At 46.5% G+C, this 19,829-nt stretch overlaps 1 protein-coding gene across 1 annotated transcript in view; it reads left to right on the top strand.

Moving 5' to 3' along the window:
• Positions 1–19,829, top strand: part of LOC136620111 (uncharacterized) — a 534,467-nt gene that overhangs the window by 465,362 nt on the left and 49,276 nt on the right. The window contains 2 exon segments of the mRNA XM_066594833.1: positions 1,160–2,609; positions 2,850–2,896. Coding sequence (XP_066450930.1) covers positions 1,160–2,609; positions 2,850–2,896 — 1,497 coding nt within the window.

Raw genomic sequence — 19,829 nt, forward strand, 5'->3', positions numbered from 1 at the left:
TGACATCTCTGGCAGAAAATAACATTGTCTACCCTAAGCATTGTCCTGTATTTAATGATATTAATTTTTCCTTCACTCCTGAACAAATTTCCATGCCCCATCCATGATGTTGCTACTACCATGATTCACTGTGGGTGATGGGAAGTGTTGAATTTGCGCCACACATAACATTTATCATCATGGCCAGAGATGCTTCTTGCATGTGTTGGGGGAGTCTGTCATATGTGGATATTTTTTCTGGACCCTATTCCATAAAGACCCACTCTGTGAAGGGGTCCTAGGGGCACATACGATTTTCATGGAATTTGACAAAAATTTTGAATCGTTCTTGTTTATTAACATTGTGATATATATGGTCTATAGAGAAAAAACAGTCACATCCTCTACTAGGAATTAGTTTATGAAAGGTCCGCTGACAAAGTACTTACAAACACTATGATTTGTTGGTGAGTACTTTGGTCTTCCATCACTGCAAGTACATGTGCTTTACTTAAATCATAACCATTCTGCTTTATTGCACCCTAACTTTGCTTTAAATGCATTTCCTTGCTTGCTTACTATTGTCTTAATAAATCTTGATTGCTTAAAGGAGATGTCCCGCGCCGAAACGGGTTTTTTTTTTTTTTAAACCCCCCCCCCCGTTCGGCGCGAGACAACCCCGATGCAGGGGTTAAAAAAACCACCCGCACAGCGCTTACCTGAATCCCGGCGGTCCGGCGTCTTCATACTCACCTGCTGAAGATGGCCGCCGGGATCCTCTATCTTCATGGACCGCAGGGCTTCTGTGCGGTCCATTGCCGATTCCAGCCTCCTGATTGGCTGGAATCGGCACGTGACGGGGCGGAGCTACACGGAGCTACACAGAGCCCCATAGAGAAGAGGAGAAGACCCGGACTGCGCAAGCGCGGCTAATTTGGCCATCGGAGGGCGAAAATTAGTCGGCACCATGGAGACGAGGACGCTAGCAACGGAGCAGGTAAGTATAAAACTTTTTATAACTTCTGTATGGCTCATAATTAATGCACAATGTACATTACAAAGTGCATTATTATGGCCATGCAGAAGTGTATAGACCCACTTGCTGCCTCGGGACAACCCCTTTAATAAAAAGTCAATTGTTTAGTTTTGGAAAATAAGACATTTTTGCTTTCTTTAACAGATGAAGATTGGATAAGAGGCTCCCATGGACATCTCAATGTATCTCTTTATCAGGAAGAAGATACCACACAAATAAATTCAGTAACTTCTAATGTACCCTTAGTGCTTCAGACTAGCGATTTATTTTCAGATGCTCCTGGTCACAATCAACCTTCATCTAACCAATCGCTGATTAACAAACCTAGACCTGTTCATGCACAAGACGAACTATTTCAATGTGGGAAGCCTTTTAAAAGGAAATCTAAACTTTCTTTTCATAACAGAAATCCTAGCAATGAAAGGCCATTTTCATGTTCAGAATGTGGCAAATGTTTTAAACAGAAAGCAAATCTTGTGGGGCATCTAAGAACTCACACAGAGGAGAGGCCTTTTTCATGTTCAGAATGTGGGAAATGTTTTAGAGAAAAATCTAATCTTGTGGGACATCTACGAATTCACACACAGGAGAAGCCATTTTCATGTTCCATCTGTGGGAAACATTTTAGACAGAAATCGATTCTTTTTAAACATCAGAGAACTCACACAGGCGAGAAGCCATTTTCATGTCCTGAATGTGGGAAATGTTTTAGTTGGAAATCGCATCTTGTGGAACATCTAAGAAGCCACACAGGAGAAAAGCCATTTTCATGTTCAGAGTGTGGCAAATGTTTTAAAAATAAAACAAATCTTGTAGTGCATCTACGAACTCACACAGAGGAGAAGCCTTTTTCATGTTCAGAATGTGGGAAATGTTTTAGACAAAAATCAGGTCTTGTGGGACATTTAAGAATTCACACAAAGGAGAAGCCATTTTCATGTTCAGTCTGTGGGAAAAGTTTTAGACAGAAATCGATTCTTTTTCAGCATCAGAGAACTCACACAGGGGAGAAGCCATTTTCATGTTCAGAATGTGGGAAATGTTTTAGCCAGAAATCACATTTTGTGGCACATCTAAGAAGTCACACAGGGGAGAAGCCATTTTCATGTTCAGAATGTGGCAAATGCTTTAGCCAAAAATCAAATCTGGTTAATCATCTGAGAACTCATGCAGAGGAGAAGAAATTTTCATGTTCAGAGTGTGGGAAAAGTTTTAGACAGAAATCGATTCTTTTTAAACATCAGAGAACTCACACAGGAGAGAAGCCATTTTCATGTCCTGAATGTGGGAAATGCTTCAGTTGGAGATCATATCTTGTGGAACATCTAAGAAGCCACACAGGAGAAAAGCCATTTTCATGCTCAGAATGTGGCAAACGGTTTAGTCAAAAATCAGATCTTGCTAAGCATCAGAGAACTCACACGGGGGAGAAGCCTTTTTCATGTTCAGAATGTGGGAAATGCTTTAGAGAAAAATCAAGTCTTGTGGGACATCTAAGAATTCACACTGAGGAGAAGCCATTTTCATGTTCAGTCTGTGGGAAAAGTTTTAACCAGAAATCTACTCTTCTTAAACATCAGAGAACTCACACACGGTAGAAACTATTTTCAAGTTCAGAATTTGGAAAATGATTTTTTAACAAAACCTGTATATGGTTAATCATCTGAAAACTCACATGGAGGAGAAGAAATTTTCATGTTCAGAATGCGGGAAAAGTTTTAGTCAGAAATCAATTCTTCTTAAACATCAGAGAATTCACATAGGGGAAAAAACATTTTCATGTCGGAATGTGGGAAATGTTTTTGTTGGAAATCAAATCTTGTTGACATTTAAGAAGGCACACAGGAGAAAATCCATTTTCATGCTCAGAATGTGGAAAATGTAATAGCTAAAAAGCTGATCTTGTTGAGCATCTAAGAACTCACAGAGGAGAGAAGCCGTTTTCATGTTCAGAATGTAGTAAATGTTTTAGCCAGGAATCACATCTTTTTCACATAGAAATTAAGTCTTGTAGAACATAAAAAGGCACACAAAGGAGAAACCATACTCCTGTTCACAATGTAGAAATCGATTTTAACTAAATGTCGGTTCTTGTGGGACATTTAAGATGTCGCATAGAGGAAAAGCCATCTTTATATTCACAATGTAGAATATCTTCTTCCTGTACACACATATGGGAGCACTAGTATAAAAAAAAAGATGCAGTGGCATAAATAAAAGGAAACTCCGGTGGCCCCCTAACACAAATTTAGAAACCATAAAACTTTCACATCCCTTATCAATTAACTATTTACGTATTTACTCCCCTATCCATCTTGTACTGGTATTATTTTAAGTGCAAATTAATCACACCAGGTCTGTGTCTGTTCATATGTATGTATAAATGCATATTTCCTCAGATCTACTCCATACCCCTGAGGAAGAACGCTGTGTAGGTTTGAAAGATCTTTATAACATCATGTATTTTTGTTAGTTATTAAAAGGTATCATATCTACAAGATTACTTGGTTTCTCTTACTGAAAACAATCACATTTAATATGACAGACATAACATTTCTGTACCATTTTACTGATGCTTCTGGACACAGGTTCTCATGCAGCAAGATGAGTCTGGTGGGAGGAGCCCTGCACAACCAAGGTCACAGTGTGCTCATGGGAGTTGTTGTTTTTAGTATCTCACAGCTCTAGGACCACCCACAGAAATGTTTTAAAGGGCCAGCTTTGCTAGAGTAGTGGGGGTATCAAAATGGGAAGGAAACAGGCAGAGGAGTTAGTGAATGTACATTTATTGTGCCAGTAAAATGTTATGATTATTTCAGCAACTTTGCTGCCAAATGGAAATTTGGTACAACCCTTTTAAACTTTACTGTAGAATTAATAAAAAAATGTGTGTGTATATGTGTTATATATGTATCACAGCTGCAGTATTTTATGCATGTGTCTTCAAATAATCAAATCCCATCTGAAAAACACTACTAACCTTGAATTGATGACCAGGTCTCGCTGGGGTGGCTGCTGCTGGTCTGCGCTGGGCCGTGTCGCTCACTGCTTGCTGCTGGATGCAGATCTAGCTGCAGGCAGCATAAGAGAAGATCAGATCAGAAAGGGACAGAGGTGGAGTTGACAATAGCGCCTGCTCACTGCTGCCGGCTGAGTACATCCTGATGCCTCCAGGCTGTCAGTGTATCATGTGATGAGCAGCATGGCCTGGAGGAGGGACTAGTAGGTAACGGATCATTGTGGGGACTCACCCGTTCAGACAACGCAATTCCTTGCTCCAAGGTTATACTCCTCCGCTCCAATAAGCTAAACTGTAAGTGCCCACCCTCGGACTCCACCTCCTCCCTTCAATCAGGGCGTTTGTCCAAGTGTAATGTCTCTCACATCATACCACCAGTTGGGAAGGCATCGGGCAGGTTGCTGGCGCTGTCATTTGTATACACAGGGCCGGCTTCATGTAGTTACTTGTCACTGACAACAGCCGGCCCTGTATATAATGAAGAACTTGATGACTGCTCTGTATTACACTGGTCTATTATCAGGCCTCGCACCGCTTCAGCACCGGTAAAAGAAAGACCGTTATCAGTTCAGAGTTACAAATTGGCACATAAGCTATACAGACTTCTATCATTACACATGCAGTTTCAGCATCCTGTAAGAAATAGTAGTGGGTCAGGGGAAATTCTTCACCCCTTAAAGGGGTTGTCTCGCAGCGAAAGCGGAAAAATTTTTTTTTCACTTACCCCCACATTCTGCCTTGTTAAAAAGAAAGCATAGGTTAGTTTTTAAAAAGCACATTGCACTTACCTGCATCAGCATTCTGCAGCTTCTTCTATTCTTCTTTTAAAGATGGCGCCGCTGGTCTTCCCCCACGGTGCACCGCGGGTCTTTTCCCATGGTGCACCGTGGATTTTCTTCTCCTTCCTTGCGGTCCATTGCCGATTCCAGCCTCCCGATTGGCTGGAATCGGCACACGTGATGGGGCAGAGCTACGATGACAACGCGGTGAGCAGCTCTCCGGCACGAGCGGCCCCATTCACCAGGCAGAAGACCGCACAGCACAAGTGCGTCTAAAAAAGCAAGAAGCCAGCGAAATTAGACGGAGCCATGGAGACGAGGACGCCAGCAACGGAGCAGGTAAGTGAATAACTTCTGTATGGCTCATATTTAATGCACGATGTATATTACAAAGTGCATTAATATGGCCATACAGAAGTGTATAACCCCACTTGCTTTCGCGAGACAACCCCTTTAATGCCACAGGGCTTAACTGTACATCCTGGCTCCCAGCTACTTAAAGCAACAGGACATACAGTTACACCCTGTGGATGGCGCAAGATCAGAAGAGATCCTGTGATTTCTGGCAGTGGGAGCGGATTGTCGCCGATAGCCAGCCTCCTGTTGCAATAGCAGGGGTGTATCGGAACAGCAACTGCCGCTGTTAACCCTTTACACACCGCGATCTTTGTAGATTGTGGCATGTAAAGGGTTCACAGAGGTAGCGTGCTCCCTCTGTGACATCATCGAACTCAGCGATGTAATCAAAGAGGGCCGGCGGGTTGCCATGACAACAGGATGCCAGATACAGGACTCCTGCTTTGCCAGTGCCTATGATCGCTAATACAAGGATAAGGCATTGAAGGAGAGAAGTCCTGCAATGCTTTTTAATAGCAGCTATTGTACAAATCCCCAACAGGGATAGTGTAAAAAAAAAGAAAAGTGCTTTTCCCTATTATTATGCAACCCCCCCCCCCCCACACACACACACATATTTGGTATTGTTTTATCTGTAACAGCTCGAACAACAGATTTTCCTGCATGACAAAAAGTGGTAAAAAAAAACTTAAAAAAACAAAGGTAAAATGCTTTTTTTTCCATTTTGCCTCACAAAAAACGCAATGAAAGTGCTAAAAAAAAACGCACATACCACAAAATGTTAACCATTAAAAAATACAGCTCATCATGCAAATACAAGCCCTCACAGAGCTCCATCCATGGAAAAATAAGAAAGTTTTGGCTTTTTAAAAGTGGAGATGAAAATCTACCAAAAATCATTGCGTCCTCAATGCAAAAATAGGCCACGTCCTTAAGGGGTTAATGAATGCCCCTCGTATATAGTCCAGTCAAAGCCACTTCAGAACGCAATTGGTCCCTTAAACAAAGCTTTTTTGGACAGTTTCTTTAAAATTGTAATAACCTGTTGCTAAACTTATAAGCCTTTGTAGCCCTGGAAAAAAAATTGGACATTTACAAAATTATGCCAACATAAAATAGACGCACGGGAAAAGTTACTTAGCAGCTATTTTATGTCATATGATTAGGCTGGATTCACATATTTGTGCATGCAATACGCAGAGGATACAACCCATTGATTTCAGTGGGTTCTTTCACATGCCTGTATATACTCCAGCGCATTTTGGTCATGCAAAGTAGCTAGTTACTTCGTTGCTATAGAAGCAAAAACCAAAGAATGGCAACATCACGCAAAATACATCTACTATCAGAGGTATACATACCTATAATCCTCTAATCACATTAAAGAATGCAAGGCTCTTGGTATACAATTTGATCAAATTATAATGGCCCATCTACAAGCGTCCAGGTAACCACGCTTTCAGATGGGTCCTAACGCTAATACCAGGTGGTTTAATCTTAACCTGGGAAGCTGGGTACCTACCTCTAAGAGTGCTCCTCTCTTGGGACTAAGCCTACAAATAAAACCAGGGAGGGTAGGATTAGAGATGAGCGAGCGTACTCGTTCGAGTATTAGGGTGTTCCAGATGCTCGTTACTCGAGACGAGTACCACGCGATGTTCGAGTTACTTTCACTTTCATCTCTGAGAAATTTGCACGCTTTTCTGGCCAATAGAAAGACATGGAAGGCATTACAACTTCCTCCTGTGACATTCCAGCCCTATCCCACCCCCCTGCAGTGAGTGGTTGGGGAGATCAGATGACACCCGAGTATTTAAATCTGCCCCGCCCGCGGCTCGCCACAGATGCATTCTGACAGAGATCAGGGAAAGTGCTGCTGATGCTGCTGCTGCTATAGGGAGAGCATTAGGTGTTATTTTAGTCTTCAAGAACCCCAACGGTACTTCTTAGGGCCACATCTGACCATGTGCAGTACTGTTGAGGCTGCTTTTAGCAGTGTTGCACAATTTTTTTTTTGTATATCGGGCGTGCAGACCATAGCGTCCTCAGTCTGCAGTCATTTTACAGAGTATAGGGGCAGTACTGGTGAGGCAGGGAAAGAGGTATATTGGCTATATAGGCAGTGGGCTTTTTCCCAAAAAGTTCAAAACAATACTGTATTTAGCCTGCCTGTCACTGCCTTCAGTTTACTGCGTCTCTGCTGGGGTAGTAGTTGCGGAATTAATACCCAGCCTTGCGCATAATTGTTTCCTGCCTCTGCAGTGCGTTACGTACGCGAAGTCAGCCTCCAACCACAGGCCAATAAGCGGCACATTTAATTACAGCGTTCTGTTTCTGCTAATCTCGTAATACACCATGGTGAGGGGTAGGGGTAGGCCTAGAGGACGTGGACGGGGGCGAGGACGCGGAGGCCCAAGTCAGGGTGTGGGCACAGGCCAAGCTCCTGGTCCAGGTGTATCGCAGCTGACTGCTGCGGGATTAGGAGAGAGGCAAGTTTCTGGGGTCCCCAGCTTCATCTCACAATTAATGGGTCCACGCGGTAGACCTTTATTAGAAACTGAGCAGTGTGAGCAGGTCCTGTCGTGGATGGCAGAAAGTGCATCCAGCAATCTATCGACCACACAGTCTTCTAGGCCGTCCACAGCTGCAACTCTGAATCCTCTGGCTGCTGCTCCTCCTTCCTCCCAGCCTTCTCACTCACTCCATGAAAATGACACATTCTGAGGAGCAGGCAGACTCCCAGGAACTGTTCTCGGGCCCCTGCCAAGATTGGGCAGCAATGGTTCCTCTCCCACCAGAGGAGTTTATCGTGACTGATGCCCAACCTTTGGAAAGTTCCCGGGGTCCGGAGAATGAGGCTGGGGACTTCCGGCAACTGTCTCAAGAGCTTTCAGTGGGTGAGCAGGACGATGACGATGAGACACAGTTGTCTATCAGTGAGGTAGTAGTGAGGGCAGTAAGTTTGAGGGAGGAGCGCACAGAGGATTCGGAGGAAGAGCAGCTGGAAGATGAGGTGACTGACCCCACCTGGTTTGCTAAGCCTACTGAGGACAGGTCTTCAGAGGGGGAGGCAAGTGCAGCAGCAGGGCAGGTTGGAAGAGGCAATGCGGTGGCCAGGGGTAGAGGCAGGGCCAGACCGAATAATCCACCAACTGTTTCCCAAAGCGCCCCCTCGCGCCATGCCACCCTGCAGAGGCCGAGGTGCTCAAAGGTGTGGCAGTTTTTCACTGAGAGTGCAGACGACCGACGAACTGTGGTGTGCAAGGTTTGTCGCGCCAAGATCAGCCGGGGAGCCACCACCAGCATGCGCAGGCATATGATGGCCAAGCACCCCACAAGGTGGGACGAAGGCTGTTCACTGCCTCCGGTTTGCACCACTGCCTCTCCCCCTGTGCCCCAACCTGCCACTGAGATCCAACCCCCCTCTTAGGACACAGGCATGACCGTCTCCTGGCCTGCACCCACACGCTCACCTCCGCTGTCCTCGGCCCCATCCAGCAATGTCTCTCAGCGCAGCATCCAGCCGTCGCTAGCACAACTGTTTGAGCGCAAGCGCAAGTACGCCGCCACGCACCCGCACGCTCAAGCGTTAAACGTGCACATAGCCAAATTGATCAGCCTAGAGATGCTGCCGTATAGGCTTGTGGAAACGGAGGCTTTCAAAAACATGATGGCGGCAGCGGCCCCGCGCTACTCGGTTCCCAGTCGCCACTACTTTTCCCGATGTGCCGTCCCAGCCCTGCACGACCACGTCTCCCGCAACATTGTACGCGCCCTCACCAACGCGGTTACTGCCAAGGTCCACTTAACAACGGACACGTGGACAAGCACAGGCGGGCAGGGCCACTATATCTCCCTGACGGCACATTGGGTGAATTTAGTGGAGGCTGGGACCGAGTCAGAGCCTGGGACCGCTCATGTCCTACCCACCCCCAGAATTGCGGGCCCCAGCTCGGTGGTGGTATCTGCAGCGGTGTATGCTTCCTCCACTAAACCACCCACCTCCTCCTCCTATGCAACCTCTGTCTCGCAATCAAGATGTGTCAGCAGCAGCACGTCGCCACCAGTCGGTGTCGAGCGGCGTGGCAGCACAGCGGTGGGCAAGCGCCAGCAGGCCGTGCTGAAACTACTCAGCTTAGGAGAGAAGAGGCCCACGGCCCACGAACTGCTGCAGGGTATGACAGAGCAGACCGACCGCTGGCTTTTGCCGCTGAGCCTCCAACCGGGCATGGTCGTGTGTGACAACGGCCGTAACCTGGTGGCGGCTCTGCAGCTCGGCAGCCTCACGCACGAGCCATGCCTGGCCCACGTCTTTAATTTTGTGGTTCAGTGGTTTCTGAAAAGCTACCCACGCTTGTCAGACCTGCTCGGAAAGGTGCGCCGGGTCAGCGCACATTTCCTCAAGTCCAACACGGACGCTGCCACCCTGCGGACCCTGCAACATCGGTTTAATCTGCCAGTGCACAGACTGCTGTGCGACGTGCCCACACGGTGGAACTCTACGCTCCACATGTTGGCCAGGCTCTATGAGCAGCGTAGAGCTATAGTGGAATACCAACTCCAACATGGGCGGCGTAGTGGGAGTCAGCCTCCTCAATTCTTTATAGAAGAGTGGGCCTGGTTGGCAGACATCTGCCAGGTCCTTGGAAACTTTGAGGAGTCTACCCAGATGGTGAGCGGCGATGCTGCAATCATTAGCGTCACCATTCCTCTGCTATGCCTCTTGAGAAGTTCCCTGCAAAGCATAAAGGCAGACGCTTTGCGCTCGGAAACGGAGCGGGGAAGACAGTATGTCGCTGGATAGTCAGAGCACCCTCATGTCTACATCTCAGCGCGTTGAGGAGGAGGAGGGGGAGGAGCATGAGGAGGAGGGGGAAGAGACAGCTTGGCCCGCTGCTGAGGGTACCAATGCTGCTTGCCTGTCATCCTTTCAGCGTGTATGGCCTGAGGAGGAGGAGGAAGAGGAGGATCCTGAAAGTGATCTTCCTAGTGAGGACAGCCATGTGTTGCGTACAGGTACCCTGGCACACATGGCTGACTTCATGTTAGGATGCCTTTCTCGTGACCCTCGTGTTACACGCATTCTGGCCACTACGGATTACTGGGTGTACACACTGCTCGACCCACGGTATAAGGAGAACTTATATGGTAAACTTCCCATTCGACAGCGCTAGTGGCAGAAGGCGCAGTTCCGAGGACCAGGTAGCGAGGAGGCGCGGAGATCAGGCAGCATGTACAGTGCAGGCAGGGAAACACTCTCCAAGGCCTTTGCCAGCTTTATGGCTCCCCAGCAAGACTGTGTCACCGCTCCCCAGTCAAGGCTGAGTCGGCGGGAGCACTGTAAAAGGATGGTGAGGGAGTACGTAGCCGATCGCACGACTGTCCTCCGTGACGCCTCTGCTCCCTACAACTACTGGGTGTCGAAGCTGGACACGTGGCCTGAACTCGCGCTGTATGCCCTGGAGGTGCTTGCTTTTCCTGGGGCTAGCGTCTTGTCAGAGAGGGTGTTTAGTGCGGCTGGGGGAATCATCACGGATAAGCGTACCCGCCTGTCAACTGACAGTGCCGACAGGCTAACACTCATCAAGATGAACAAAGCCTGGATTTCCCCAGACTTCTCTTCTCCACCAGCGGACAGCAGCGATACCTAAGCAATACGTAGACTGCACCCGCGGATGGAAGCATCGTTCTCTATCACCATAAAAAACGGGGACATTTCTGCTTCATCAATCTGTGTATAATATTCATCCTCCTCATCCTGCTCCTCCTCCTGAAACCTCACGTTATCACGCCGAACGGGCAATTTTTCTTAGGCCCACAAGGCTCAGTCATATGACTTTTGTAAACAATGTTTATACGTTTCAATTCTCATTAAAGCGTTGAAACTTGCACCTGAACCAATTTTTATTTTAACTGGGCTGCCTCCAGGCCTAGTTACAAATTAAGCCACAGTGCCACAGTAACCAAAGTGATCAATGGGTTTCACCTGCCCTCTTGGTTGGGCATGGGCAATTTTTCTGAGGTACATTAGTACTGTTGGCACACCAATTTTTTTGGGCCCTCGCCTACAGTGTAATCCTAGTAATTTTCATGGGCTTCGCCTGCACTCATGCTACAGCAAGGTGTGTGGGGTTGGCCTACACTTTTGCTACATAAATGTAACTGGGGCCTTGTCTTAACAGTCTCTTTCACATTTCAGTAGTTGCAGTAATCTTCCTAAACTGCTGCAACGGGAATGTTACTGGGGCCTGTCTTGACTGCTACTACTACTGAAATAAAAAACTAATACTGTGCTCCCCCTATACTGCTGCTTCGGAATTGTTACTGGGGCCTGTCTTGACTGCTACTATTACTGAAATGGAACTAATACTGTGCTCCCCCTATACTGCTGCTAGTGATATGTTACTGGGGCCTGTCTGGACTGCTACTACTACTGAAATGGAACTAATACTGTGCTCCCCCTATAATACTGCTAGTGATATGTTACTGGGGCCTGTCCCTAATGCTACTGCTGAAATGTTACTAATTCTGGACTCTGCCTATACCGCTGCTAATACTATGTCACTGGGGTGTGGAAACGGAGGCTTCCCAAAGACATGATGGTGGCGAGGCCATTTCCCACCAACGCGGTTACTGTTAAGGTGCATATAACCACGGACACGTGGAGAGAACACGTAGTGCCTCAAAAACATCCCCCGCCTCCTCGAACAATGAAAACATTCTTGGCAAATACCTTTGCATTGGTCCGTCTGGTGGCAGTCCAAGAATTTCACCTTTACCGACACAACAAGAGAGCCCCCCCACCACGGCCCACTTAATCCTGGCCACATTCCGAAAAGCAACTAAATAAAACCGCGCTACTAGGTCCGCAGTCGCCACCACATTCCCACCAACGCGGTTACTGTTAAGGTACATATTACCAGTCTGACTGGGGCATGCACTGTGGGCCGAAGCACACCTGTATTGTATGTGACGTTAGCTCTGTTGAGCAGGGCACTGCAATGGGATTTATTTATGTACCGCCGGTGGGTTCCAGGGAGCCACCCATGCTGTGGGTCCACAGGGACTTCACATTAGGGATTTGTACCTGCCAGTGTCTATGTATTAAAAACCCCGGTCAGACTGGGGCATGCAGTGTGGGCCGAAGCCCACCTCATTAAACCTGACGTTACCTCAGCTATGCTGGGCACTGCAATGGGATATATATATGTACCGCCGGTGGCTTCCTGGGACCCACCTATGCTGTCGGTCCACACGGAGTTGTAACTGCATGTGTCTACTTATAAAGAACCCCAGTCTGACTGGGGCATGCAGTGTGGGCCGAAGCCCACCTGCATTAAACCTGACGTTACCTCAGCTATGCTGGGCACTGCAATGGGATATATTTATGTACCGCCGGTGGGTTCCAGGGAGCCACCCATGCTGTCGGTCCACACGGACGTCACATTAGTGAGTTGTACCTGCCTGTGTCTATGTATTAAAAACCCCGGTCTGACTGGGGCATGCAGTGTGGGCTGAAGCCCACCTGTGTTTAATCTGACGTTAGCTCTACTATCCGGGGCACTGCATTGGGACAAACTACAGGAGCAATACAGCGCTAATGAGACGTGCACAGCTACGCTAGCATTGGAGTCCGCTGTAGGCACGCGATTGCTGAGGGTTTGTGCAGAGGCCTATGTCCTTGGTGCAGTGAAAGTCCGCTTCCTGCCTAGGATTGCTGAAGCTGTGGGCCAAGGCCTATGTCGTGGGCGCGGTGCAAGTCTGCCATGTTTGGCCGCTCAGATCAATTTTTGGTTCATGTCTTGGGCTTCCTAGGACCCCCCTATGCTGTTGGTGCAAACTTAGTTCCCATCGCGGTGTTTGACATGTCTGGCACAAAGGCACTGACTGACTTGGGTAGAGGGCAGAGCGCTGACGGCTTTCCCCTTGCAGTGTGGATTGAGCTATGCGACACCTTGACAGAATGAATACTGTGTGGCACATGGATTCCCCATTGCTATGCCCACGTTTGCAGCTCCTGATGGAGGTGGCGCAGGATTGGAGTTCTTATTGCTTCTGTACAGCATTGTGGGCTATCGCCCCGCCCTTTTTAAAGAGGGTCGCTGCCTGGCCCTGCCAACCCTCTGCAGTGTGTGCCTCCGGTTCCTCCTCATGACAGACGCACTTATAAATAGACATGAGGGTGGTGTGGCTATGGGGCCAGCGTGTGGCATGAGGGCAGCTGAAGGCTGCGCAGGGACACTTTGGTGTGCGCTGTGGACACTGGGTCGTGCGGGGGGGGGGGGGGGGGGTTCGGGCAGCATGTAACCCAAGAGAAGAGGCAGCGGTGTGTCCTGCAGGCAGTGCTTGTGCTTAGTTGGAGGTAGTGTGGTGCTTAGCTAAGGTATGCCTTGCTAATGAGGGTTTGTCCGAAGTAAAAATTGGTGGGGGGGGGCCCACTCTTGCCGCTATTGTGGCTTAATAGTGGGACCTGGGAACCTGAAATGCAGCCCAGCATGTTTCCCCTCGGCTGCCCTATCCGTTTCTGTGTCGTTTCCAGCACTTTCTTGGGTTTTGCAGATTTTCACAAATGAAAACCTTAGCGAGCATCGGCGATATACAAAAATGCTCGGGTCGCCCATTGACTTCAATGGGGTTCGTTACTCGAAACGAACCCTCGAGCATCGCGAAAAGTTCGACTCGAGTAACGAGCACCCGAGCATTTTGGTGCTCGCTCATCTCTAGGTAGGATACCATTTATATGGACCAATAGGAGAGACAGGTAAATGGGTAGCAGGTGTGCACAACCAGGTGGAGGCAGCCAAAATTCCACAATGCTTGTAGAAAAAAAGGTTTTATTTGTAGGCTTAGACCAAAGAGAAGAGCACTCTTAAAAGGTAGGTACTAGAGATGAGCAACCATCCTCGCTAAGGACAATTGCTCGATCGAGCTTTGTCCTTAGTGAGTACCTGCCTGCTCGGAAGAAAAGGTTCGGCTGCCGGCGTGGGTGAGAGGTGAGTTGCGGCAGTCAGCAGGGGGGAGCAGGGGGGTGAGAGGGAGAGAGAGATCTCCCCTCCGTTCCTCTCCGCCGCTCCACGCTGGCAGTTGAATCTTTTCTTCCGAGTGGGCAGGTACTCGCTAAGGACAATGCTGGCTCGAGCAATTGTCCTTAGCAAGTATGCTCGCTCATCTCTAGTAGGTACCCATCTTTCCCAGGTTAGGGTTTCACTGGGGCAAGGATAGTCCAAATTAATTAAACTTTGTCACTGACTGGACTAAAAAAAAACTATTAAAAATTAACTTTTTATTATCATTAAAAGTACCTATACTCTGGACAAACACTTAACACAGAATTATCCTGTATTTGAATTCAGTTCGTGGAATACCAACTAATCATATATCCACCTCCCCTTATAATTACAGGGTATATTCATTCATTAAGAGATCACATTTATATTCCACAATCGCAATCAGATGTGCAGGACATCCTCCTCCAATAGGAAAAGTGTCCTGTTCAGCTAATTCACTATAGTCACGTTCTTAGACTTTATTACACCAGAAAATAAAGTTAGTTGGTCTTGGTCCGACGCGTTTCGCTCAACAAAGTTCAGGCACTCAAATATCTCTCTAGTACTAAAGTAACTATTACTGGTATAACAGGATATCTGTTGCGTCCTTATCAGACTTGCAGTATTCATAAACAAAAGAAAAAGCACAAGTGTGTATGCAACAAAACAAACAAGCACGACCGTGCAACATAAATACAAAAAGGAACTAAGGGAAAACCTTCCCCTACAAACCCCAACTCGGGAGGGAGCCCTGCCTACTCAGCGGGCCAATCGCTTCCGACAGGTGCGGACCCACACTCGTACGTAGGCCACTAATAATTTCCTACCAGGGAGCCCTGATACAAAAGGGAACAGCAAACGGTAACCAGCAGTGGTACTTAGCTGAACAACGGCTGTGCTCCTCAGCAGCAATTCAGGAAGCAACTGAAGATTGGCCAGCATTGAGGTCAATACTAGCACAGCTTAAATAGGGCAGGGCCACTCAGAGACAGGTGAGAACTGACATCACTCACCTGACACCATGCCCCTCAGCCCTAGGAATGGCAGAGGCACTGCTAAACCCTGGTCCGGCCTGAAAGCAAGGTGAAGACTTCAGAACAGCTGCAACAATATTGATTCAAACAGTGTATTGAGTTCAAATATCAGTTCATGTAGTATCGTGTTCCTCACATTGATTGGGGCGAGTAACTATCAATATTAGAGATGAGCGAGCATGCTCAGTTAAGGAAATTACTCGAGCGAGCATCGGTCTTTTCGAGTAACTGCCTACTCGTCTGAAAAGATTCGGGGGGGGGAGGGGGGGGAGATCTTTCTCTCTCTCTCTCCCCCCCGTAACCCCCCGAATCTTTTCGGTTGAGTAGGCAGTTACTCAAAAAGACCGATGCTCGCTCGAGTAATTTCCTTAACCGAGCATGCTCGCTCATCTCTAATCAACATATGTGATATCTCGTTTACCACATTAACCCCTTAACGACCGGACCATAGTGTTTTTACGTCCTGCAGCTGCAGGACGTGTATGGAGGGAGGTAGCACCGCTATCTCCCTCCATACAGCGCGGGCATCAGCTGTTTATTACAGCTGACACCCGCGGGCAATAGCCCGATCGCGGCTATTAACCCTTTAAATGCCGCTGTCAATTCTGACGGCGGCATTTAAATCCCACGAACGCTGTTTGGGGGTCCCGCACGCCCCCCCCCCCCCCGCGGTGAGATCGGGGGAGCCGTGCAGGTGTCATGGCAGCCGGGGGCCTAATGAATGGCCCAAGGGCTGCCTTAGCAGACTGCCTATCAAGCCATCCACACAGGGTGGCTTGAAAGACTGTCTGTAAAAAAGCAGTATGATGTAATGCTATAGCATTACGTCATACTGCAGGAGCGATCAAAGCATCGCATGTTAAAGTCTTCAAAGTAAAGTTAAAAAAAAAGATCAATAAAGTTTTTTTAAATTGTAAAAAAAAAAAAAAGTTATAAAAGTTTAAATCACCCCCCTTTTGCCATATCTATTATTAAAAAATCTAAATCATAAAATAAAAATATGTATTTGATATCGCCGCGTCCGTAAAAGTCCAATCTATCAAAGTAGTGCATTATTTTTTCTGCACGGTGAACGTCGTCCGAAAAAAAAAATAAAGAACGCCAGAAATGCATTTTTTTTAGTTACCCTGTCTCCCAGAAAAAACGCAATAAAAAGCGATCAAAAAGTCGTATGTATTCCAAATTGATACTATCAGAAACTACAGGACATCCCACAAAAAATGAGCCCTTGCACAACTACGTCAACAGAAAAATAAAAAAGTTATCGCGCTCACAAAATGACCACAGAAAATAATTGAAAAAAATTTAATATCTTAAAAAAAAAATACAAGTACTACAGCAAAAACAATACTATACAAGTTTGGTATCGTAGTAATCGTACTGACCCATAGAATAAAAATATCAGGGCGTTTTTGTTGCAGTTTGTGCGTCGTAGAAACAGGACGCACCGAAAGATGGTGGAATGTCGTTTTTTTTTCCCATTTCTCTACGCTAAGAATTTTTAAAAAGTTTTTCAGTACATTATATGGTACAATAAATAGTGCCATTGAAAAATACAACTCGTCCCGCAAAAACAAGCCCTCATACAGCGACGTCGATGGATAAATAAAGCAGCTACGATTTTTTAAAAGGGAGTAGGAAAAAACAAAAATGGAAAAAAGCAAAAAAGCCCGGTCACTAAGGGGTTAATAAAAGGGAGTTAGAGAAAAAGAAAAGAAGCAAAGGGAAGAGAGAGTGTTTTTTGAGACTGTAATGGGTGATTAGAGGGTTACCCCCTCCCTCTCTCTTTTTTTATATTCTGTCGAGCAAGTGTTGGATAGATTTATACATGCATGGAACAAGAGGGGAAAGTTTTTCACACGATCGGGGTTAATACTAACACAGAGAAAAAATGGTGTTAACTAGAGATGAGCGAGCACCCAAATCCGCATTATTCGAGTCGAGCTTTTCGTAAAATTCAACTCGAATAATGCAGACTCCAATGGGAGACTCTCCAACTACAATAGGAGACCAGAGCATTTTTGTATGTGGGACGCCGGGTGCCGAGCTTTTTTCTCTCTCTCTTTCTCCCCTGCCTGCCAGACAAAAAATTTGCCAATGACGCGCGCTGCGTCGCGGCAGGGAGGGGCCAAAACAGGCACTGGGGCGGTGTCGAACACGGCTTGATGCTCATTCGAGTAACGAGCACCATCAAGTACGCTAATACTCGAACGAGCATCAAGTTCGGCAGAGTATGTTCGCTAAACTCTAGTGTTTACCCCTGTCTAATGGATAACCCTTATATGCACTTAGTTAATGTCCTCTTCTTCAACTAAGGAATATTCCCTCTTTCAAAGCATTCCCCTCGTGGCTATATAATAATAAACTCTATCTGCTATTAGGTTCATCAGATGATACGTTTTCAGTTTCCTACTCCGATAAGTCCTGTTTATTTCTCATTTGATACTCTTCAATGTTACTGCTCCTACATATATGTTCTGCCTCCGCCCTTTCCTGAATTTAAATTATCGCAGAGCAGTTAACCCACGCTAGGCTAGCCCACTTCTGGCTACTCTGTCTTTCTTTCTGGTATTCTATCGTTGCTAAGTAGCTGAATTGCCCTATCTCTCACTAAATTCTCATTTAGTTTCTTATTCTCTCTATCTAGTGTGATTCTCAAAACCTAACGGAGTATCAGAAGATCAAAAACAAAAGATAAATAAAAGTAAAATGATAAGCAGAACAAACCAACGGCCCTGATGGTGGGCTGTTGGTATCACTGGGCTGCTTCCACCTGTGCCTCTCTTAAAGGGATTTGTATGACCCTCCCACACAAGGTGTGTAACACTAACATCCAATCATTACAGTTGGGGCTGAGAGGGTCACTCCCATATCATTAATATTCAGCAGGGCACAATGGTTTAATCCATTTATAAGATAACCACACATATTCCCTGCTGCATGATTATTAAATAAGTATGATCTATCTGCAACTCATTCAATCTGAGCAACCAATCGTTGTTATAGCGCATGTTTGCTGAAAAAATGAGATCATGCAGTATTGCTCCGGATCACACTAATTGCCAAGCCACGCCTGTAGGGGGCCTGGATGCAAGATCCGTCATAGTGTGGACACTCCCACTTAATTGTGACAAGGCGGGAGGCACATGGATGGAGTTGTACGCCGCGTGATGGTGTAACGAGTCTCCATCCCCAGTTGCTCCTTGAGTGCATCAGGTGGTTCCAAGTGGAACACAACGTGCAACATCAAAGTGTGTGACATCACAACGTCAGCGTTGTGCCAAAGACCACAGTCTCGCGCCTGCGCACTAGAGCCATTAGTGTCATAGCGACCAGTGTGATTAATCTAGACGCCATGCCTGTGTGGTATGACTGTTGCCATAGCTGTGGGCATAGACACAATTAAGATAGTCATATATATACACAAAGGTTTATTGCTGCTGTACGAAATTACATGCGCCCATGAAGGATAGTATGAGGCGCATCAATATCCCCAACCATAAAAATAAAGTGTGTCAGAAATCTATGCATATTCTCTTATAATAAAACCAGGGGGGGTAGGAGGGACCAATAGGAGGGACAGAATGTAAACGGGCAGCAGGCGGGCACGACCAGGTGAGGGCAGCCAAAACTCCACAATATTGGTAGAAAGGAGGTTTTATTTGTAGGCTTAGTCCCAAGAGAGGAGCACTCTTAGAGGTAGGTACCTATCTTTCCCAGGTTAAGATTAAACCACCTGGTATTAGTGCGAGGACCCATCTGAGAGCTTGGTCACCTGGACCTTGGTAGATGGGCCAATATGATTTGATCAAATTATATACCAAGAACCTTGCATTATTTAATATGGTTAGAGTATTTATTAGGTATGTATACCTCTGATAGTACATTTATTTTTAGTGCTGTTGCCACTTTTTGGTTTCTGCTTCTATCATACGTTGCACCCATGTGCACCTATAATTTTATTGGTAGAAGAATTCCTATTTTGAAAACCGCTTTTTCAGAATTTTTTGAAAGTTTTTTCTCACAAAAACTGAAAATCAAAATGTACCACTAGGGGCGCTATTCCTCATGTGCTGGCAGCCATTGGTACTTGAGGTTTACTGATTATTACCGGACTGAACCTGTTATCTCGTTCGCACACCTGTTTATACCGGCAGATATATCGCTGCTCGTTCATCCAAGAATCGTTCATTCTTTCCCAGTTGCTGTATAAGTGAATGAGAGGGAGAGAATGAGCGCTGTTTAACCAAACAATGAGCGAACGAGACGACTGTGGTTTATAGGCTGCATACAATGGACAAATAAAAAGCACAGATTCTCTCTGGCCGTCGGCTCGCGGTTAGACAGGACTGTTATTGTTCACATTCGTTCGTACGATAATTATTATAATAATTCCATCTGAAAGCCCCTCAAATAAAACCATCCCAGCGTTATCACCACATAAAGTGTTAGGGGTCAGAACTGAGAGATGAAGCCGCGTCACCAAGGCCAAAACTAGCTGCGGGGGAATGGAGGCTGCACCTGGTAGAAGCCCCTGCAGCCCCCTCACCTCACTACTGGGCTGCCTATTATAGCCGG

This window comes from Eleutherodactylus coqui, chromosome 3, assembly GCF_035609145.1.
Source record: "Eleutherodactylus coqui strain aEleCoq1 chromosome 3, aEleCoq1.hap1, whole genome shotgun sequence".
NCBI lineage: Eukaryota > Metazoa > Chordata > Amphibia > Anura > Eleutherodactylidae > Eleutherodactylus > Eleutherodactylus coqui.